The sequence below is a fragment of the Carassius auratus genome, chromosome 46 (genome assembly GCF_003368295.1).
Source record: "Carassius auratus strain Wakin chromosome 46, ASM336829v1, whole genome shotgun sequence".
Lineage (NCBI taxonomy): Eukaryota > Metazoa > Chordata > Actinopteri > Cypriniformes > Cyprinidae > Carassius > Carassius auratus.
In genome coordinates, this window is record NC_039288.1 from 13,741,226 (window position 1) to 13,765,815 (window position 24,590).

The 24,590-nt window shown below is 36.6% G+C and overlaps 3 protein-coding genes across 3 annotated transcripts; 2 read left to right on the top strand and 1 right to left on the bottom strand.

Annotated features, from left to right (window-relative positions):
- Nucleotides 1–32: 32 nt before the first annotated feature.
- Nucleotides 33–24,233, bottom strand: LOC113064297 (retinoblastoma-associated protein). The gene is made up of 27 exons (XM_026234988.1): nt 23,927–24,233; nt 22,961–23,081; nt 22,762–22,871; nt 22,484–22,618; nt 19,008–19,046; nt 18,842–18,891; nt 18,550–18,660; nt 18,080–18,222; nt 17,837–17,914; nt 17,399–17,508; nt 17,236–17,313; nt 16,657–16,744; nt 16,433–16,549; nt 15,340–15,396; nt 15,229–15,260; nt 15,030–15,106; nt 14,671–14,897; nt 6,536–6,651; nt 4,050–4,162; nt 3,793–3,938; nt 3,567–3,671; nt 3,318–3,431; nt 3,044–3,186; nt 2,820–2,850; nt 2,589–2,731; nt 2,457–2,503; nt 33–877 (listed from the first exon to the last, which is right to left on the bottom strand). The coding sequence occupies exons 1-27, from the start codon at nt 24,034–24,036 to the stop codon at nt 807–809; spliced, it is 2,712 nt and encodes a 903-aa protein (XP_026090773.1). The 5' UTR covers nt 24,037–24,233; the 3' UTR covers nt 33–806.
- LOC113064299 (lysophosphatidic acid receptor 6-like) lies at nt 7,137–11,088 on the top strand. Its single transcript, XM_026234991.1, has one exon. The coding sequence runs from the start codon at nt 8,684–8,686 to the stop codon at nt 9,722–9,724; it is 1,041 nt and encodes a 346-aa protein (XP_026090776.1). The 5' UTR covers nt 7,137–8,683; the 3' UTR covers nt 9,725–11,088.
- LOC113064298 (lysophosphatidic acid receptor 6) lies at nt 12,919–14,661 on the top strand. The gene has a single exon (XM_026234990.1). It carries the CDS (start codon nt 13,438–13,440, stop codon nt 14,503–14,505), a length of 1,068 nt encoding a protein of 355 aa, XP_026090775.1. The 5' UTR covers nt 12,919–13,437; the 3' UTR covers nt 14,506–14,661.
- Nucleotides 24,234–24,590: the final 357 nt, after the last annotated feature.

Below are 24,590 nucleotides of genomic sequence, written 5' to 3' on the forward strand. Positions count from 1 at the left end.
ACGGGGGGCAGATAAAGGTGCCACTGTCTTCCTTAAATCAAAACAGGACGCATTTTATTATTCTTTGACAAACAAATCAGTTGTTAAACTTTTGAAGCATTACATAATAATAATAATAAAAAAACATTTGAGGTATAACATAATCTTTTTTTTAATATTAGTAACAAAAGCTCTAAAACGGTCTTAAAAACCAACAGCAGAAACAACAACGCAGTCCAGGAAGAACATAAAAAGGTCAGACAGAGGACCATCTGTATTGACAAACACATGCACACGCACATCCACTTACACAACAATCACATACTAAAAACCCAGTAATGCTGAAACGGCTACAAATTAATAATAAGGTTTCAAAATTAAATCCATTTACTTCTATCACGCAAAACAAGGAGTCCTCAAAGAAATAAGAAAGGCCACCAGCAAGGTTCAATACTGCCAAATGCCTTCACAATACATGATTAAAGCAAACACTTTTGTAAAATTTGATCTTACACCCTGTGTAAATCACTGTTTCATGTACAGCAATGAGGAAAATAGACAGCTCTAAAATTTATGGAAAACAAAACCGATCCCAAAAATGAGGTATGCGTCAAGTAATTTCCTAAAAGAATAAAACTTCCTTCATGGACCCTCAGAAGCTTAAAACAAACTAAAATGAAACAACACAGAAAAAGCACCTGTGCAATTTCAGGAAATGCAGTGCAGGAGGAGAAGTCCAAAATGTAGTAGTAACAAAACCCAGGCATGTGAACGTTTCCCTTTCAGTGGTGGAGTGGTTTTTCTCAGGCAGTACAAAGTGGATTTATTTAGGGCCCTGGATGCTCTTTAATGGACTCCTCCTTCAGTTTCTGTTCCTGCATACGAGAACGTGTCGAGCCTGAAGGGACGAGAAGAAATGTTCAAGCAATAGCATCATCAAAAGGTGATGCTGAATTATACAATGATGATTTGCATCTTTTGATAACGGTATTTTGCAATGTTTCTATTTGAATGTAATTAGGCCCAATAAAAAACTAATTTTATTTGTTAAAAATCAGGCTGGAAAATATGGAATTCTTGTCATTCTTAATTATTAAAGAAAAACTCTTATGCTCATCAAGACTGCATTTATTTGATTAATCATAGTAAAAAAAAAGTTCTATTGAAGAAATATATATATATATACCTATAATTTAAAATACATTTTCTTTTTTGATATATTAGAAAAAATAATTATTTATGCATGTGATGGAAAAGCTCAATTTTCATCACCCATTACTCCAGTTTTTAATGTCACATGACACTTCAGAAATTATTTTTATTTTATTTTTCAACACAGCAATCCAAAATGCATGGTTTTTGCTTTACAATGAATAGTGCAGCAGGACTACTTCACATTATTTGAGTGTAAGAATGCAGAAAAAAAAATGAGTTATGCAAAAATATACAGCAGGATGCATCCAAAACAGGATCAATAAGAGGAACTTAAAGGATTAGTGTTTCAAGCAGAGCAACTTGCAGGTGTGTGTGTGTGTGTGTGTGTCAGCTGTTGTATAACAGCTTCTAATGCGGCTCAACAAATCAGAAGTGTTACATGTAAAGCTGTTATTGCACTGATGCCAGACTTACAAACAATTTTGTCTTTTGGTTTGCATCCATCAGTTCTCACATAAAAAGAAAATAAAATAAAATATGCTGAAGTACATTAGATTTCAGAAATATTGAATTAATCTGATTATTCAAAGCTATGCCATGTGCTTCTTTAACGTACACTATCATTCACGGGGATTTTTCAGGATTTCTAAGATCATATTTAAGACTTTTTTTTTCTTACTTGCACAAATAAAATAAAATCTCAATCCTTACAATTCACATTTACAACTCTGCTTGTTTGCTGCATAGAAATATGCGTCTATTTCTACTACGGTCTGAACAAAAACAGCAGATAGAATGTATTTCAATATGCATTTGCAAATCAATCTCTAGCCTTTATATAATGTGTTTTTCTGAATTTTGTGGTTGATATTCTCTCTCTATCTGTTACAATAAACCTACCATAAAAATTTCAGACAAAAATTACAGACACTTAATTTCTTTGTAAGTGAACAAACTTGCAAAATCAGCAGGGGATCGAATAAATATTTTCCCCACTGTATAAGAATGATTTCTGAAGAATCATGTAACACTAATTCAGCCTGGACATCAAAGGAATAAATAACACGTATATTCAAACTGAAACCATTTATTCTTTGAATTTCCTACTGTGATACGCAACAGCTAGAGACAAAGGATTGTGGTTATACAACTGACCTCTAATTTGCACTATATAATAAAAACCAACATCTGACTCATAAAGGAAAAAAAACATATATATATACAGACAGGAGGAAGTGTGATGGCTTGAGTATCTTTGTGGTTCTGGGAAACTAGCTCGTAATTTAGACAAGAGACATGCACGGGGGATGTTGGAAACTTACTCATCTCAGCCAGCTTCTGGATCAGTGTTGACTCGCCACTCGATTTGCTAAAAATGAACAAATTCTGAATGATTCACTGGATTTAAACTTGGAGAGGTAAATAAAAAAAAAAAAATAGAACATAAATCCCACCTTCCATCAGCTTCATCTTGCCCATCCATGTCAAACCGTAATCTCTTCAGGGGTTTGGGGGCGGAGCCTCCAGCCAGACTCCTCTTGAGGGTCCAATCGGTGCTGCTCACCATCTCATTAATTTTTTGAAATTTGTCTGCAGACTGTTGAGATCAAGAGAGAGAGATTTTATATAAAGCCTAACATATTTAAAATGGATTCAACATTCAATTAATGCTTTTAATCACTAACCCCAAAGGATTCGCCGATAGATATAAGAATTCTGTTCAGGATACCATAAAAGAAAAGATACAGCACAATTAATACCATAAACAGAACACAACAAAAAACTAGTCAACCTCATGCCTCATCCCAAAATAATAGCAAAAGATGAAAGTTATCTAGTCAAAAGACAGTACAGGATTTAAAGTGTAAAGATTCTGTGTCCAAAACTGATGAGAGATGTGAACACAGACCTGCTCCGTGGGGTCATGACCACTGGGGACATACGGCTGCTTTTCAAAGGGGAGACATAGACGTTATTGCTGCCAGGCACCCGCAGAGGAGAGTTTTTATAGGGGCTGCAGGGGATGCGGGGAATGGGAGACAGAGGCGGAGGCTGGGAGTCAAACAGAAACAGCCTCAGGTCAACCAAAAGTTGCTATGAAATCTTGAATTCATTTGAACTTGACTTCAGTCTACTAGGGGGCAGTATAACACAAGTAAAGATTTTAAAAGTGAGCGCCTCACCCGAGGAGAGGAATACTGAAGAATGTTAGTCTTCAGCTTCTGCATGAAGACCAGGTTGTAGAAAACAATGATGGAGTCGTACTGTCCCTCTCTGATAAGCACACGCTTAAACGTCTAACACATTCGGGAAAAATAAAGAGAACGTTAGCTTGAGCATTTGTTAATATCACTTAAGGTTCTTTCTTTTTGTATTTGAATGATCATCTGAATTAAATCATTTAAAAGGAAACAAGAGCGATTGACTCTCACCTCCTGATTAGTATTAGGCATCTCTTTGTAAGCGGTCACAATCGTTTTGAAGCGCAAGTCCACGTTCTTCACCTTGCATATGGCATACATAGCCGACATAATCAACTTTAAAGAAAAGAGGGAGGAGAGGGTCAAGTTTTTTAATCATGACATTGAATAAACTCAAAAGCGAATAGAATGCAAATGCAGGTTGTTATATCATTAATGAAAAAAAATTTGGTAGTACCTGGTCTAAGTGTCTGTCTCGCATTAACTCATACTCGTTCTGGAGGGTGTGCTGAAGCAAGGTCCATATTATTGGCTCCAGTTCTGGGTGTGAGGTCAGCAGGTGCGAGAACAGTGTTTTCAGTCGCAGGTAGGCCATCCTGTACACTGAAAAAGTAACAAATACACACACACAAACTGGTTTTAGGAGAGCAAAAAAGCTTTAAATGTTCTTTTCAGAACTCACTGCATTTGAATGTAAACTTTGCTTTAACGTACATTTTTTGTAGAAGAGGCTCAGAGAGTTTGAACGGAGTGCTTTGGAGCCTGGTGTGGGGGGCTCGGCCTCTGTTGCCGGGGGTTGTCGGCTCGGTCGAACAGGAGAGAGATACCTGAGCAAGGTGAGAATGTTAAACGCATCACATACTGCCAATGAAATGAAGATCAAAATGGGAAAGCTAATGAATGTCGGAGGTTAAAAACTGAGATGTTTGAGATTTTATAACATTTTCGAAGTCTTAAGTCTTTGGGCCCTATCTTGCACCCACAGAAGCACGTCGCTAAACTAGTGAATGAACTTGCGCTCCCTGGGTGGTTCAGCGCAAAAAAGGAGGCTTGTTCCGACGCAAACAATCCCTGGTGCTATTTTGCTGTTCCATTAAACAATTGCGCCACTGACCAGAAAAAACCTAGTCTAAAGCACGCTCCTGGTGTGCGCCTGGTAAATACGCCATAATAATAGCAATCCATAATGGAACTTGCGCACATGCTTTTAAAGGGAATGTTGGATGATGCTCTGATTGGTTTATTTCACGTTACGCCCAAACCACACCTATGAATAATGAAGCTACTTCAGACCAACCCATTTTAGATTTGCCATTTATCAACCTCTGTTTGAAAATAGCAACAGCGCCGAGACCCGCCCACAAAGTTATTTGCGCTTCTCGCTTTGACACTTGCGTTTCAGATCGTTAAAATAGGGCCCTTTATTTATTTGATCAAAAACACAGCAGAATACAGAAATACAGTGAAATATTACAATTTAACAATGTGACACACACACACACTTTTTGAATGAAAATGGAAGAGAAGATTAGCAGCAAATAACTTAAATATTGGTTTGATCATTCATAATTTGCTTGAAAAATGTTTTCAAAGTGGATGTTAACTTGAGTTTTTTTTTTTTAAACCGACTACAATCTACTGTATGTATATATGAACTGAAATGTCAACTGTTTCTCAGAATCACACAAAACTAGTGAGTGAGGCTGACTATATGCAAGAGGTTGACCTCATTTTAGAGACATTTGTATACCCTAAACTTACCACAGCTCACAGACAAAAGTCTCTTTGTGTGCACAGCACCTGTTGCCTAATAATATATGAGCTTGTTTGCAAAAAAAAAAAAAAAAAAAAAAAAAAAAAACCAGACTTTTGGTTCCCTGTTTGTTAAAATAAATCAAGCTACTTCGTCCTCAAGCAAAGGTCCCTTGAAACTAGCATTAATCTTCTAGTGCAGCAATAGACTCAACTATGACTAATCGGACTTTGAATTAGACAATAGCTATTTCAACAACTAGCTCTGCGGGAAAGAATAAAAAGAAAACTAATTTATAGCCCCCCCCCCCCCCCAAAAAAAAAATATATTATATATTATATTATATTTTCCATCTGATGGCATGCATTCCCTTAAATTCAGACTAGTTGCATGCTCACTTTTTTTTTTTAGCTTCATGTACACCAATTAAACAATCTCAAAATGCACCAATAAAAGTCAAATCACATGATAAAATCATTTAGCAATCTAAGGAAATTTTAATCCCCTTTCTAAATGAAGATTTAAGCTAAACCTTTTACTAATCGTTGTTGAGGCATTTTGTGTCAAAGGCTGAGGGTAAAGTCTTAATGTTTGAGCGTGACAAACATGCCAAAGATGTTGATTCAGATGCGAGTTCACATCACCACAACAACCTTGTACTGATTTCCCATGCTTTGGTTATGCAACCACTTCCTATGATAGAATGGGACAAATTTCCTCTTTAACCCAAATTAATTTTAGACATTGCAGCTGCATGTTATGTTATGCATTAGTAGTGGTAGAAATTGACTCTAAAAGAGTTGATTTCTCCATTTAAAGGTGCAATGTGTTATATTTACAACAATCTATTTACAGAAATGCAATATACTATATAACTATGTTTTCAGAGGTGTATAAATAGCTTTCTTAATTACCCCTTATGTTTTTATTAACTAAGATAGAGCAATTATTAGCTACATACACCACAGGTCTCCTTACATGGAAGTCACCACCATGTTTTACAGTAGCCCTAGATGGACAAACTGCTCTACAGAGCGTGTTTCATCACTTTGTTGATTTTGCGAATTAAAACACTGACAATGATGAACAAGTACATTAACATTCACAATAACACTGATTTATTGAATAAGTAAATATAATTCCTTGATTTACCTTTGTAAAGAAATCTCATTGCTCTCTGCTTTCTTTACAGGCGACATCTTTACCTGTCAGCCACCATAGCTTATCTAAAGGGAGGGGTGAGCGGGGGACTGAGCCATTGGTTGCAATTCACAACCCTCACCACTAGATGCCGCTAAAATGTACACCTTGCACCTTTAAACTAGCCCTAATATCAAAGGTAACTAATAAATGAATTTATTCTTTTACATATGATGCGGTCTCCTCTTAAACCGGATGTTGTGAGTGGCACAGAATTGCACAGTCCTTGTTCTGAGGGATGACTTACAGGTCAGCAGCGGTGTGATTGTGATGTAGGGGTTGGTTTAGTGTCGAGGGGGGCTCTGCCTGTTCACCAGGTCCTTCCTCACGAGACTGCTTGAGGAGATCATAGAGAGGAGAGTTCTGCACAGAAGAACAAGATGTTCACATACATTATGGATCCGAAACCGAGAATGACTCATAAGGCCAATTCACACTGCACAGACAAACAGCAGCAAAACTAGTCTGTTGGATCAGTGTGTTAACCTTGTTGGTGTTGGTTAGAGTTTGTTTCCACCTTTTTATATAAAACTCTAAATCCAACAGCCAACTTGAGCCAACTTGTTTGTTGGTTTTTGTCTCTGCGGTGTATAATTGGCCTATAAAGGTGAACTGCTTAGAGGAAACAATGCATCTTACACTGAATGAGGCCCATTTCATTTGAACACTATGTAAAAAAAAAAAAAAAAAAAAAAAAAAAAAAAAAAAAAAAAAAATGCATTTATATAGTTTATTCCCAAATATTTTTTTATATTTATAATAATTATATTAAGCTCTAAAACACTTTAAGAGATAAAAATCTATAAAAAAATATAAATAAAACTCCCTTGGTGATTTAACAATTCACCCTTAAGATAAGAAAAGAGAAGGACAGATAAGGATCGAAAAAAGGTTTAATATTTTTTTGCATTAGTAAGCTTTTGACTCAAATAATTTCCTTCAAATAACCAGTTGGACAAAACTTATAATGAACTCTTGACACTCCCTTGATTTACAAGCTATTTGAGGTTGCATATTGTGTTGTATGTATGATGTCACGTCGATTTAAATGTGTGAACTTTGGACTGGCAATCCCTCTTTGTATGTACCTAGGAATCAATAATGACCAATGTGGTCTTGCGTACAACACATGCACACACCCCTTATATGAAACTACAAGGAAAAGGCAAAACAAAAATGACAAACCACTTTCTAGCAAAGATCTGAACAATGAAGTGTCCCAAAATACACATTTTAAAACTAAATACGGTATGTTGTATATAACTTTAATATATGCATTTCTCAAAAAGCTAACTTTCACAATGGGATTCATACTGATTTAGTATAATAGTATAAAATTAGACAAATCAGTCTCAAAGACCACTCATTCTAGCAGTACAGAATCACAAATACTTAATACAACTACTAAAAATTTATACTTTAAATGTACTTTACACAAACCTTTTTCTTTTTTATTGTATAATGACCAATGATTCATAGTTCAGGTGGCACCAATCTTGGATCTGGATCTAGACCCCTGACCTATAATAACAGCAGTAAAAAATAAAAAGTCTCTACTATAAATTATCTAATTATGTAACAAACCAAACAACTGAAAATCTTCTCTTTAATATTACAGAAACACTGCTTGCCCTTAACGTTCAAAGATGATTCTAAAAGAAACAAATCAAACCAATGTGAACTCTACAGGACACTGATTCTCATGTATTGTACGTGCGTGAGAGAGTAACAGATGGAAAGGAGGTGCTTTAACTCCAGCCCCACCCTCTTGTCTGCCTTCCAGTCCTCCACGGGAAGAAAAACACCCTGCATAAACCACAGACCGAGCAGCAGGTTGGATACTAAAAGCCTCACATGGCTACAACAGAGTAACAGGCAAAGACTAAGATCTCGATGAGACAAAGAAGATCCAACTACAAATCACAGAGCGATGGGACCAACTCAAGGAACAAGAAACGGAAATTAAACCAGGTTGGTTGGTGGAAATTTCACATCGCTCTTCTTCGTGAAGAACATCAACAGGCTATGGATCATCCTTTCATGAAAGACTCAAGACTGAGGCCAGGAATCTTGTGAGCATTTTGGAACTGTGAATATGAAGAACAACCGTCTAGAAACGAACTTCCTGTGCCTGTAACAAGGTGGTTATTTATTAAAACACACCCAAAGGATCCACCATGCCTTGTTGAGAGGAAAAAGAAGGTAAACTGATGTGGTTGCAAATGCTTACGTGCAAGCTTTCACACTTTGACAGTAAGATTATGCGATATGATAAGAGTGGCAAGAAGGCAGCTCTGTGAAATGTATGCACACTGGCTCTTCATAGAATTTCATGTTTGGGCTCTCTGACCTTCTCAAAGCACTGATTGACTCCTTTTAAACCAAACTCTAATCAATGACAATGACAGGGATGAACAATTCAAGCTGTTCCAATGATGAATTTAAATATGTGTTATACAGCTCCGTTTTCAGTATTGTCTTTATTCTCGGGCTGCTCTTCAACATGGTGGCCATGTACATTTTTGTTTGCAGACTGAAAATGCGCAATGAGACCACAACATACATGATGAACCTTGTGGTCTCGGACATCCTCTTCGTCTTGACCTTGCCTTTCAGGACATTCTACTTTATTAAACGTGAGTGGCCTTTTGGTAACGCTCTCTGCAAAATCTCAGTGGCCTTGTTCTACACCAACATGTACGGCAGTATCCTCTTCCTCACGTGCATCAGCATGGACCGCTACCTGGCAATCGTTTATCCCTTCGCGTCTAGAACGCTGAGGACCAAGCGCAATGCTAGAATAGCCTGCTCCGTGATCTGGGTGGTTCTGCTGTCGGGAAGCCTAACCGCAGGTTTCGTGATGGACACTTCATTTACAAACAACCAAATGTACTGTTTTGAAAACTACTCAAACTCCCAGTGGAAGTCCATGGTATCAAAAGTTGTGGTGTTTATGGAAACGTTGGGTTTCCTGATTCCACTGATGATCAACTTCATCTGCTCTATGAGGGTCCTACAGACCTTACGGAACCCGGAAAGCATCAGCCGTGGAGGGCAGTTGAACAAGGCTAAGATATTGCGTATGATTGTGGTGCACTTGCTTATCTTTTGTTTTTGCTTCATTCCATACAATGTCAATCTGGTCTTATACACCCTGGTTCGAAGTCAGGTTATTACAAACTGCACTGTGGAGTCAGTGGTCCGGACAATTTATCCAATTGCATTTTGCATCGCCGTGACCAACTGTTGCTTTGACCCAGTGATCTATTACTTTACCTCCGAGACGATTCAGAACTCTATTAAACGGAAGTCTTTAGCTCTCCGCAAAAACACGCTAAACGACACAATTAACAATAGTGTTAACAACAGAAGTGATTCGATGAATAAAATCACATCTCTTAAAGTTAAATTCATCATTGAAGAGTCTTCAATATGAGCAAAGTTCAGGCAGTGAACTTGAAAAAGTATAAAGTCTGAGTATCATCTTGGTGCTAGAATGGATTTGTGTTTACAGACCAAACTCAACTATCCTTTTTCGTAATGGATTATTGATCCTGTAACTGTATAAAAACTGTATATGGCCAAGAACTAAAAAAAAAAAAAAAGTATTTTTGTACAAAGTGCTACATTTCAAGGCAAACAACAGATTGATTAGTCCTTAAACTTTCTTGCTTCACCTTGAAAAACAGCAGCACTTTACATATTAATTAATAATGAATATTTTTTACAGCATTTAATAATCCAGCTTAATATTAATTTATAAATAACTATGTTAATTCATGTTCGTTCAAAATAAACTCTTAATTTGTACAAAATGTAAATGTACAAATGAGCTAAATTGTTCAATGCTTTTATTAATTGTTATTTCATATGAGCTATTAAATTAACGAAATGTTAATTTAAACTTATTGTAAAGTGTTACCATCTAAACATATTTCATTATTTTGTTTCACATTTAAATGTATTAATGCAATAAACCTCTAGTTTATGTATAATAACAACATTCACAAAACTGCCAGTGCCTTGTAACAAATGACACTTGGGGTATAAAATGATCTGATAAAATATTCCCATGTGTCGTTTCGTGTTTATTCCTGGGCAAATCAGACAAGTTTGTATTGTTTTGCAAGCCAAATCACGATTAAGGTAAACAAATTCCATTATATCCATTTAATCAGAGGACAAATAGTGAGCAGAAAAGGGAGTGACTCTCAGAGAACAATGACACTATATGGGCTTTGGTCTACTGATTATATCAAGGCTTGTCAGTGTAAGAAATTAAGGTGAACAGGTCTGCAGGGTGTGCCGCTTATATACTGTTAGAGTTTAACCCAGCAATAGTTCAAGCAGTGTTTTTCATCTTTTCTATCATTTTTATATGTACATTATGATTTCTGATTTTATGATCGCATTATATTTTAAAATATATTTTTTTAAATACAGTTTTTAAAACATACCACTGAAGGAACAAAAAGCTGCATTTCAGGAGCGTTGAACAGGAGAGAACAAGCCCTGCTCCATCACTCAACACTGCATTCCTTGCACAATCATATGCCCAGGAGGCATGCTGTGAAAGACTTTCAAATCATACCTCTAAAGGGCATTTTATGTAAACGATAGGCAGCAGGCTTCGCATGTGATCTTGCTGCCATGCATACGCACAAGTCTGGATGGAATGGAATGGAATAAGCCGCTGCAAGACTGGTCAAGACATTTTCAGCTCAAAAGCATGCTGCATTTTTGAGCAATTACTGTAAATGCTGTTTTCTGGATATAAATGGTAATAAAAATATCAAAGTGTAATTTTATTTCTTAATAATATGCCTTGCATGCATATAAAAAATAGGACAGTGTTACAAAAATAAATTAATAATGAAATGTCAGCACTTAGGAAATCAGTAAACTGTGACTACACTAACTATATTTTTGGTTATAAATAAAATACCCTATGATTAGTCAGTGGAAATGGGTAGATTCACAAAAATATCATCTTTGTTGTGCGTGTCACTAGCAGCAGGATTTCTGTGCATTCACTTGGCAAATATCCACTTCCAGTGTGACCCTAATAGGCATTAAGTTCTTAAACTCTACAACAACACATCTGTAATTTTCACTTGGGTCCAATGTGTGAATATCGACAATGTTTGAGGGTAATCCATCTATAAACGAGAAGATAAAAAGACCATTTAATCAGTATAGAACTTGTGAATCTTTGATGTGATTCTGAGAAACCTCTTGAGAAAATCTATCACTGAATCAAACGGTTAGTGAGTCTTTATAGTAGTTGAGTCGACATGCATAGACCAACTAATATTTTCTGTGTAGTGCTTAACATTTAAATGGATCAAAACATGCGCAGTCCTGGGAAAATCCAGCTAGACAGTGACTTACACAACAGATCCTTGGACCGAGACGGACAAGTGAAAGCAAGTTACAGAAAGGGTTTAAAAATAAATAAATACATAATAATAATAATAATAGTTTTCTTTCTCCCTTTAGAAAAAGACAATTTTCAACAATCTGGAATTTAAATAGCTATAATGTCACTATGGAAAATGGATGGCATATGAAGCTTAAAATTACTAAATTGGTTTTGTAGATTAACAAATTCCTATTAATGCTTTCACTGATGATTTCAGTGAAATGAGTCATTTTTCCATTTCTGCAAAACCTCATCTACATTTGCCATTAAGATAACATCTCCTTTGCAACAGCAATAAACAAGGTGCCACGGAAAACCAAAACTGCTTGTACAAGATAAAGGTGTTGGTGGGATTTTTTTAAACACCTTTTTGGTTTCACACTTTGTAGGAAACCGTGTGATTTCAGTTTATAAAAAATAAAAAAGGTAATAGAAGTAAAATATGCTTACTGAGTGAATTAAAATCTGCAGTAAATAAAGCCTAAATATCTGCATTTGACTTGTAAATTTGACTTGTAAATGTGAAGAAATTTATTATCTTTTAAAAATTTAAGCAGTATGATTAACTAAAGGTTTCCAGCTGTATGTGTGTTTTTTTTTATTACTATTTAAAGTAGACTGCAGCTGTATCCAGAGCTGAACTACTATATTAATAATAAATCCACACAGCCCCATCCAGATTTGAACAGTTATATGGTACATGCATACACACACACACACACAAAAGTTTATTGATTTAGTGTGACAGTATATAAAGGCTTAATATCTGTTAAAGGCACCTTCACTCAAGCATGACTGTGAACCGAGCATGTTCAACTAACCAAGAGAAATGGAGGAGATAAAGCAAACTGGTGAGTTTACTCTATCTATGCTATCTATGATTTAAATGTTCTCTACAAATTTCCATTAAGACTAGATTGCTCTATGAGTTTGTTAAAGTTCATTTATAATTTACATGCTCAATTTGATAATTAAAAACCTTTTCTACCTGAATCCACCACATTATGGTAGTGTATATATATATATATATATATATATATATATATATATATATATATATATATATTTCATTATACTATATATACACATGTAGAAACTTTCATTTTCTGTAAAGCTGCTTTGCAATGATTTGCGTCTTGAAAAGTGCTATACAAATAAACTTGAATTGAATTAATATTAATCCATAGCATATAACAAACAGTATATTTGAGCACCATAAAATTTTTTTATAGATAAATTAGAAAAAATTACACTAAATAAGTCTTTCCATGTTTCTATACTAAGCTTAGACCAAATATTTCTTAAAGTATTCTTTAATGTAGCAGAAAAAATTAATTAATATTATTCAATCCATTTAACATTCATTAGAAAAGTTTAAATGTGTGTATTTACAATGAGGACAAACGACAGGCAGTTTAACATGAATGAAACTTCTAGGGTCCTTTACTGGCAGCAACAGCTGGTTTCAAAATGAAGACCTCCTCCGTCATAATTCAATCACTTTACCTTTCCATTTCATAAAGACAGGTCAAACAGACATTGCCGCCCTTTCTGATTATAACCTGGTGGAGAACAGGTGGTTCACTTTACATGAAGAGGAAGTTGTAACTTTGTAAATTTCCTTCTACATTTCGAGATGACTATATGAATAGGTGACACTCAACTCCACTTCGGTGTCGGAAACCTTTTATTATATCATAATTAAAACGGTTACTATCAGTATAACCATGCAGTCATTTTCCCTCTCGCCAAAGACAGGTTCCTCATTTGGTTCTGGACTGCAAGAAGCAGGTTTTGATTGTTGCAAACAAAGGCCGGCCAAGCTGAAAGTGATCATGGATCTCCATAACACTACGTACATATCTATCCCAGCCAACTGCACGGTGGACATCAGCTACCGCTTCACCTACTACAAGATCTCCTACAGCATGATCTTCATATTCGGCGTCGTCGGCAATGCCACAGCGCTGCGGCGTTTCTGCAGGATGCCTCAAATGTTCACAAGCACGGCTGTCTACATGGCCAACCTGGCCGTAGCAGATATCTTCTTCATGATCTCTCTCCCCCTGCGAATCTATTATTATCACAACAAAGCCGCTACTACCTCGAACCACACCAACGACTGGTCTCCAGGAGGTGCTTTCTGTCAGCTGACCTTCACGTTAAAGTATATCAGCCTATATGGAGGAATCTTCTTCCTGGTGTGTATTGGAGTAGACCGCTACTTTGCCGTGGTTCACCCTCTACATCAGCACCTGAGGAAGGTTCGTACCGCTCGCATGCTAAGCGTTGGGATCTGGTGCCTGGTCCTGGCCCTCAGCCTCACTCTGCCTTTTCTGTATTCGGCAGCATCCCGATGGAACAAGTCGTGCCTCTTGGATCCTTCTTCCAAACGCCACCGTACTATAATCCTAGCAGCTCTCGGCTTGGTGCAAATGGCCTATCTGTTGCCCGCACTGCTCCTGCTATTCAGCTACTGCAGCATACTCCGTGTGCTCTGTAGACTGCCACACCGCAGGAAGATCTGGCACCGACGCACACTCACCGTCATCTACTGGGTCCTGGTGGTCTTTTTTGTCTGCTTTACCCCTTATCACCTCAATCTACTAGGTTACACTCTCACACAGGTGGGCCTCGTGCACAGCTGCGTTCTGGCTCAAGTCACAAAAGTGCTCCATCCTGTCGTGCTCTCACTGGCCAGCACCAACTGCTGTCTAAACCCCCTCATTTACTATTTTTCCAGCAGCCTGGTTCACAAAGAGCCGACCGGCAGTAGAGGAAGTGCTAGTCAATGAGGTGTTTGCTCAGCAACATCACAGATCCTAAACTAGAAATTGATGTTATGGACCATGAAAAGTTTGAAACGTCATTTAAAGGGCTACTAAGGAGAGTAGCTAAACACGTATCAGTGACTGAATGAAGGAAACAATCCACATAAATGGTGGCAGAAAGTTACTCACGGCTTTCCATGCGAGACTCTCCATGATGACATGTTCGCACTGCTCCAGGTGCTTCATCATATCATGTTTCAGGGTGGGCTCAGCTTTAATGAAGCTCTCGATCACCTTGTAGAAGTGGAAAGCAGGCAGCTGGAAGACGTTTAAGATCCAGGGGAAGCACAGATCAGTTTCGACGGAATCACTGGCTCCTGAGCTGCGGCCAAAACCTCCACTCTTTAAGGAGTTCCCTGGAAAAAGAAGCAACATGTGTGGCTAATTTACACGAGATTGTTCTCTTAAATACAGATCTATAAACTGAAGCTAAAAAAAGACTTTGGGTCAAACTATGAGTGTTTAAAAAAACACTTAAAATTACTTACCAACATAGGTTGCCATAACAACTTCCAGGGCGCATGCAAGCAATGAGGTATGAAATGCTGCATTGTTGAGAAGTTTACTAAAAAAAAAGGAAGTAACATGATAAACTGTCCGTGTATATTTCAGATCGAAATTACAGATTTCTTATGATCAACTGATAAATGACACATGAGCATAAGATGCTGCTCGTATTGTTCTTACCTGAAGTTTTGGACAGATAATCTCTTCTCCTCCTAAAAACACCACAAATGTGACCAACAGAAAAATAAAAGTACAACTAATAATATGATTGGAAGTTTCAATAAGTATTACCGATTTAAGCATGGACTCCATGACTTTGTAGTAGAGCTGGGCACCAAGATTAAACCGCTGAAAACACACACAAAAAAGTTTGTCCCTTTGTTGTACAAAAGCTACATTATGGTTAAAAAGTTTGGGGGTGATAAAAAAAAAAAAAACATTTTAATAAGATGTTAATAAGATAACGTTTTGAAAAAATGTCTCACCAAGGCTGCATTTCTTTTCTTTTTTTATAATATCGTTTAATTTTACAATTTAAAATGATAGTATTCTATTTTAATATACTTTACAATTATTTCTTCCTGTGATGTTCAAGCAGAATTTTCAGCATCATTACTCCCTAGTCTTCAGTGTCACATAATAAAAAGAATATTGTGCAGATATTTATCATGCATCCCTAAAATAGTTATATTAAAGGCTGTTTTTCAACTTAGTTCTATATGTATTACTAAAAAAATATTAGATTACTCACTTGATTTGCAAAATAATCATTAGTTAAGCACTAGATTAGTTAAATTAGTTAAAAAACTATGTACAATAAATCGCATATTTAGAAATGTTTGAACGTTTTGAGTTTTCCCAGATGAACGTTAATCAAGCAACCCAAACTCACTGAAAATACAGAGGAATAATTAAGCTCCTTTCACACATACAGTCTTTACTGGTAAATTACCAGCAAGAGATCATACTGTATGTGAACAGGACCTTTCCAAAAATCCCGTTAAATTAATTCTGACAATCATATAATTCTTATGGAGATGATGTGATTACTCTGAGCTGTTTACAAAGCTCTGTTGCTTTTTTAATAGCTTTTCTATGTAAATATGACATTAGATGGAAATCTTTGACCATTGCGCCTCGCAGCTTTTTCAATGTGTTGTGTTTGAGACCCAGGCTTCTTTTCCATTCATCAGCTAAGGCGCGTCTCGTCTTTTTAAGAGAAAAAAAACTTCTGATTGGTTAGTAATGTTCGTTTGGTGAGAGTGAAAGCTGCGTACCTCTCATACATTGGTAGGCGAACTCATGAATGTGATATCAACAAGCATTTTTTAAATGTAGGATTACTTTTTTTTTTTTTTTGCCGGAGAACTAAAAAAAAAAATACCTTTCTTCCAAGCCCCTCACAGTGCTGGCCCACAGCCTGAGCAAACCTCTTGATAAAGACCTGACCCAATTCTTCAACCCGCTTTCTGATCTCTTCAGTCGGGTCAACAGTGCAGTTCTGACCAACACATTACAAATAATACACATTATATATCACTTTGTCTCTGTATAATATGGATCTGGCCTTTCTATCAAGGAAACAAAATATATGTTTTAAGTAAATACCTTATAATAGACCAGGAGATTGCTTGAGGGCTGGTCACTGGCTGAGGTGAGATCGACCCTGAGCTGCTGTATGGAGTTCATTGCAGCCCTAGAGACAAAACAGGGAACATGAGTGAAAAGGAAAAAAGGTGTTGGCAGGACTTAAAATTGACCATAAGTTTCCATTATGGTCAAATAATTTCAAGACAACCTTCTGTTCAGCAAGGTCTCAAACTCAGAAGAGGTACTTTTCCTGATATACGTCCTTCATCCGTTAGAGCACTATTACTGTATAGAGTACCCAGGATAAGCTTTGGAGGCCACATGAAAACATCGAAACCAGATCTCAGAGGGAATCCCGTCATGTGGCATGAGCTTAGAGCATTACAAAACTGTTGTGTGCACATAATACCATTCACACAAACGACTCTGACCCTGACTAGTGAGCAAATTCCCAAGCTGTTTTCAAAGATTAAGGATCCTTCAGAAATCATTCTAATTTGCTGGTTTGGTGCTTTGTATTAATTTTAATATATAAATAAATGTAGGAGAATTGTCTCGTTCTTTCATGTTCTGGGTATTGAAGCAGCAAAGTCGAACCTGATTGGGGTCTGTGGGACTGGAATTGCAACGTCATCTCCAGACAGATTCTTTCTTGGAGTCATTTCCACCTTTGATCTACGAGGAATATGGATATTTATTTCAAAAACATATGTAGCTACAGAAACGTATGAAAACATTATTTTAATTTGAACACACTCACACTTCTATTTTGTTGGGAAAAAGAGTCTCATCATCAACCAAGAACAACCTGGCATCTAAGTCCTTGTTTTTGTGGTACAGTTCCTCATATTGCTTGGAAAGTGTTTCTAGCTATAATAAAAGGAAAACAGATGGATGCCACAAGGATTACTTTAATTTGGCTTTGGAAGGAAATTGTATTGTATGTCTTTCTCATAGCTGTTACTTTATTGTTAATAATCAGAGCTGAACCTGCAATAGCATTCCTAATTATCACCGTGCAAACAGAGAGTCTATAAAACTGTGTACATAGTCCAACATGTAACAGGCCATAAAATATTATACAGGCAAGTTCAAATTCATAGTCCAAGGTGGGAAGTACCCCATGGGGATTTGATTAGTTATCTAAAAACCCTATAGCTGAAAAAAGCAGAAGCAGCTTTCATTGTTTATTACTCACGGGAGGAAGCCCTTGGACTCCTGAAAGACCCACAGAGTCCAGGAACGCACGGAAAGTGGTCTGGTACACATTTTTCACCTGGAAAAGAAAATAATATGGCCTCTAGTTAGAAAAAAGAAAAAGCTCCATGTATGCAATGAGCTACTATTCACGCATTGGTCACGTAAATGCAGATTTTACAGACACAAGCTGTTTTTGAAAGCTTGCAATGGCTGATGGGATTGTGTCTGAATGAGTGTCAACCTCATCCAAACTGCAGTCGCTCTCCTTGCACAGTGTTTCCAGCAACTGCACATCCATCTCTGGAGGACGGGGTTTGGCTTTGCCTTGATTACGTCGGGATGTCCTGGTCGGAGGACTCAAGGTGGATGAACTAACTGCCGACTCTGACATGAAAATGGGAGAAAAAATGTATTTTTGTCATTCCAAGTAAATAAGGCTGTTTTTAAGAAAGCGTCACAAATGGAAGTCACACATTTCACTGACCATATTTTTTATAGCCCAAAATAACACTAAATAGATTGTTATTGTAATAAATTCTGCAAATATCAGCAGGAAAACACTGATAACAATAATTATTTGTATATGCCCAAAGTTTTGGGAAAAGGGTTTCTTAGTGAGGCACTGACAATATTTTCACTTATTATCTCAAATGGCATTTAAAACATTTGCCCCTGCTGTCCCTCGAGCAGAGGAAGGTAAGGAAAACTCACTGTAGGGTGACTGAAGCAGAGAAGGAGTGAAACGCTTGGTGAAGAATTCCAGAACACACAGCAGCAGTTGGAAGGCTATCACGAGGTCATCCTCCATCTGCAGAAATGTTCCTGTACAGGACACAAAAACAAGTGACAATGTGCTGCTCATGAGGATACACCATCATATAATCCAGAGAAAGGCTGGGGGAAACTCCACTCACAAAAGCAGAAACTGTAAAAGCGTCTTTGTTGTTTGCATGGACAAACAATAGAATGTGACAAATGTGTCCATTTTTCCTTAATGACTCACCCTTGGCCAAGAGGAACATGGTCCAACTGCTTTCCCAAAGCTCTGTTCTCCTTGAAGGAAACAAACATGGGACAGTAAGATCACTGGTGTTTCAGAACAACTCTAGAATCTTCTTTAGGTCACTACAGGTGGGCGAACAGCAGGACGAAACAGAATTTCGACTTACTTTGCTTTGTCAGGCTCTGCAGAGATTTTTTCACAAGTCCTGGGGGAAAATTAAAGATGGACTTTGTTAGTCTCAGCATACTTAAACATTGCATGCAATAGAAGAGATATTGATATTAATATTAATAACAACAACGCTTTTATTAGCTAAAAATAAAAATATTTACAAATATTATTACTTGTAAATCTTTTTTTTTTTTTTTTTTGATTTTTTTAACATACCTTTAACATTTATTAAGATAATCTTTGAAATGGAAGAAAGTAAAGTGGACAAAAGGAAGAATATATAATAAAAGCATTTAAAATATATATATATATATATATATATATATATATATATATATATATATATATATATATATATATATATATATATATATATATATATATATGTATGTATGTGTATATATGTATGTATACATGTGTATACCTGTGTGGGTATATATATATATATATATATATGTATGTATGTATGTGTATATATATATATATATATATATATATATATATATATATATATATAGATAGATAGATAGATAGATAGATAGATAGATAGATAGATAGATAGATAGAGAGAGAGAGAGAGAGAGAGAGAGAGATTGGCCATTTTTATTTTGATACATCATTTGCTTTGTGGCGGAGCTAAAAACTCCAAGATCAAAAATTTTAATTATTAATGTTGTCTCCGCCCATTTTCGTTTACCAAATGAGGAGAGAGGAAATGAGGTAATCTAATAAAAGGAGGAATTTAAACTGAAGGAGGAGAGGAGTAGGTGTCGGAAGAAACGTGGAGTGTTGTTGAGATGAGAACCGGAAAGCCTCAGTGCAGTGAGTAAAATATAAATATATATATATGTTTTTATTTTTATTTTATTTGTATTTTCGTTACTGAACCTCGACTCATAATTCAAAGGTTTATTTTATTTTATTTTTCTGTTCTTGTCACTGATAATTGAAAATGGTGTTTTTTTTTCTGCTCTTGTGACTGATAATTGAAAGTGGTGTTTTTTCTGTTCTTGTGAGAAATACAGCTGTCTAAATGGAATCCTATGACGTTTGTGATTTATTTCTTTGAATGTGAGTTTATATATGTAACTGGTGGTATTTATGCTATCTGGGATATTTGTTTTCTTAAACATTTGACAGGGTTACTCCTGTCTGGCGCCCGAATTTAAGTTTAACCTAAAGAGAAAATCAATAATTTGAGTTTCTCAAATTATTATCGGGTCACCACCGTTACAGCTTGTACTCCATGTTAAGATCACGATCAAAAACCAACATAATAAATTCACTGAAACCCACATATAGTCCAACAAGAGTTTATCGACTGCTATAGACATAAATGTTTTTTTCGATGCAGTAAGGAGGCTGCCATAAATAACCACAGAGCCTGTTCGCACAAGGCACTCGAAACTCAAAAACAAAGCACTACCAAGCAGCTTGACCACAGTCTTACATCCAACAACATATCTAGATTTTCTGTTCACCACCTATGAGGCACTGTTTTTCAGTAACTGCAGAAGAACAGACTGAACTGGGGCCAGCTGGCTCGAAATCAAAGGTAAATAACCCACAGAGCAGGTCTGTCTTATAATGATACGGCTGCTGCCACCTTCAGGTTTACAAATTTCACAGAGAAATGTTTCATGTTTATTTTTTCATTCAAATGCACGAAGAAAGTAATGAGCCTATTATAGTGCAGATCACGCAACAAAAAAGCTTAACCAATTATTGAAGGCAAAACAGAAATCCGTTTAAATGCAGTAATACATAACAGGTTTCATCACCCAAAGAGTGACGTGAGATGAGTCACGGATTCTTCAAATATGATGCAATGCATGCATTATCTAAATAAAGTGTCATCCTGAGGGAAGGGCGAGCACACCCTGATGCATGCCCAAGCATCACCATATTAGCAACTGTTCAGTCCTTCACTGTAATGAATGAGCTTGTAACCTTATATATCCTTGCATTCTGTATACATTCAGGAATATTTTCTGTTTCCCTCTTAGATCTGGTTCTCAGATGCTAAAGACCCGTTTACACCAACGATGAGAACTATAACGATAAAGACTTCTAAATGAAAAAAAAAACATTTCTAAATGAAAAGTCCACACCACAGCTATAACAATAACGACACAGAGGAACAATATTGTCGGAATATTGTTTTTCAAGCTGATGAACAATAAAAAAAATTTTTTTTTAAATTGACAATCAATCCTGGTTTAAAAAGCTCAAGCATTTAAAGTGGCAGACAACAAAACTGCAATGCATGCTTAACATAAACAGAACATTATCATCATGTGACACTGAAATCTACTAAATTTTAAAGTATATAAACAAAAAAAAAAAAAAAATTGTTTTAAACTGTAATAACATTTCACAATATTACAGGTTTTTTTAACAGACAGTAGATCTTGATTGTGTATAAAAATCAACAATATCTAAACATTGCTAAATTAATCATATGTTCATTATATATCACTACTACAAATTTAAAGGTCCCGTTTTTCGCAGCTTTGATTGTGTTTAAAGTCTGCAATATAACGTGTTCATGTTTCGCGTGTAAAAAAACAAAGTATTTTTCACACATTTCACCTATCTGTGTACCGCTGTTTTCACTGTCATAAAAAAGGGCTGAGGACTTCCTTGTTCTATGAAGCCCCTCCTTCAGAAATACGTGACGAGTTCTGATTGTGCCAGCGGTTCCTGTGTTGTGATTCGACAGCAGCTTAACGCACGCATCCCTCCTGGAAGCGCGATTGGGCTAGTTTTGAGAAGCAAGTGGGCAGGATTTGTTTTGAAAAACTGCCAATCCTGATCTGAACGCACGTGCTGGAGATGTACTTATAATCACAGGAGCGTTTTTACTCACAAGATGTGCATGAAAATCGCATTTGATGTTTTTGATCTAGTTCACAAAGCTAAACAGCATTGCCTTTTGTGTAATAAGTTACAGAAACTGTTAAACACACCAACTTAAATAATTAAATATACTTACTGGTTGTGGTCCATAAACAACGCCTTCTCCAGATAAAGAGGGAACTGCTCCATCTTTCAAGAATAATCTATTGTGTGAATCCGACATTAAACTGATTGAGAATGAGGAATCTATCCTGAGATGAGCAAAATGTGCTGCACATAGTTTTACATGTGGATTATAATTTTCAGGAACCGAGTTAAACAAAGCGCAACAAGACCACACCCCCCCTGTTTGTGTATTCATGTGGGCGGAGGTTAGTCAAAAAACGGTTTTAGTGATGTCATTACTGCAAGAACTAGAGGGATGTAGTCCAAACGGGTCGTTTTTTGTAGGTGAATTGTTAAATAAAATATCTCGCTTGACATTGAACTTTGAGCTTTAGAATTTTAGATATTATTTATACTCTAACAACAACATTACACACTAACTAAAGTTTAAAACATGGGATCACAAAGAACGGGACCTTTAAAACAAAACTGAACAAGAGCACTTACTTCACAAATCTTTGGTAGAGAGCCAGTGTCACATCGTACTTGTTCTCCAGTCGTTTCAAAGCAGTGTTCACTTTAGGGCTTATTGTGTCCACGTTTACATCCATCTTCCTAACGAGACTGATGAACTGCTTTACACTGCACAGGAAGGGCGACTTAATTCAAGTGTAGCACATGCATTATTAACACTTTAAAAGCATAATCACACTCCGACAACTTCCATCATCCTAAGCGAGAAAACCAGGAGTTCTCCATGATATTCAATCATTTGCCAAACATACCTTAGTCCAACTACTTTAAGGAACTGTGTGAAGGTGAGGCTGATGCCATCAAGCTCCATGCCTGCAATGAACAGACAAGCTCCCCACTGATGTCTGTTTGAATATGGCATCTAGCATGGAGGACACACACTTTGTGTTAGAAGACAATCATAATGGAACTACATTAGAATGGTTGTGCAGATATGAGAGGATGGCGTACATTTGCTTTGTCCATTGACCTGATCTCCCTCTCCCAAATTCTCCACGCATGGTCACAGATGGGATTGGTGGCCTGAAGCTCCTCGCTCAGAGACACAAACTCAGACTCCTTGTCCTTGTGTCTGGTAAAACAACAGACATGAGTAAACACATTGTGAGGTGACTGACAGTAATTATGGGAGAACGCCATACTGGCGCTGCTGGTCATGCAACACTGCTTATACAAAACACTTGACAGCTGTTTAGGCACTACATGAGCCATATGATCACTTTTCCTTTTATATATATATATTTAAATGAGTACAGGTCAGAAGAAGTACGTTGTTTCATTTTTACATAAACATGTATATTAGGCTGAAAGACAATGGAACATTATTTCACCCATATACTGCCATTTTTCCATAAATTGTTTTAAACATTAAAGTCGACACTTTACTTGCATTTATTATAATTTCTCTATCACTTTTGTAATTTCTATTTGATCTGGACCCCGAAATAGAATAAGTGGTATTTGACCCAATAAATATATACAGTAAATGAATATAAGTGCTTAATTAAAAATTGTACACAATATTACTTGACATTAATTTTAAAAAATATAATAATGAAATTGTGCATCCCTCAATGGCAAAAAATAAGCTGATAACTGCTACTGTAACAATACCATAATACGTCAGCTAAATATTGTGTGCGTCCTAATTATAATGTTCTTACAAAATAGCTAAACTATTAAAAACAATGTTAAAATAAATGGCAGCATTAATATGTTTAGCAACTGTCTTTTGTAACTGTTACTTAACGTAAGTTACTACAAATAAAAATAGGGTATTTATTTATTGTTTACATATTTTACTTCCTCTCCCAACATTATCAGTAACTGAAGACTGCCTGTACTGATCATTCATTAGAGTCAGTCTATTGTGTCATTGGGGTATTTTTTAGGGACCGTCTCGTGGTGTAACCTCACCGTTCGGGGCTCAGCACTGCGTTCTCGCTGCTGTCCGGGGATCCGCTCTTCGTGTTTCCCTTCAACTCTTTCTTCGGCGGGGTCCCGCTGCTGCGCTTCTTCGGCGGCATGTCGACGGTCTCGTGATGAGGAGCGCGTTTACTCACAGCACAGTGAGCGATCACGAGCTGCGGGTCTGTGTTGTTGTTGTTTTGGTTAGTGGCTGGATGTCGGAGCTCGAGATCGCTTGTTTGTGTCAACAACTCTCCACTAGTTCCTCTACTACAATCCAAAACGCGGGAAAATTGATCGACGCAACATCCGCCACATCATGTCCGGTTTTCGCGCGTACTAGGCAACAGCAACATTTTAAAGATACTTCATGTTACAGTATTTTTTTTTCTCAGAATTTTTTTTCTTCAGTATGAACTATGTATTCAGATTAGTGGATGGTAAAAGGTTTAAATGCAAGTGAAAAATTAAGATGAAATTCAAAATTTGGCTGACCGGACTGTATCTGAGATCTGAAAACACGTACTGTATATCCGTAAATGTAATATATATTTATAACCATTTGGATTAAAATAGATTTCTGTACTGATTTGCAGTTTAAATGTGAAAATGCGTGCCTAAAATGAACAAGGTATTTTTAGGTAAAAAATTTGCTCATATTTGACCATAAATC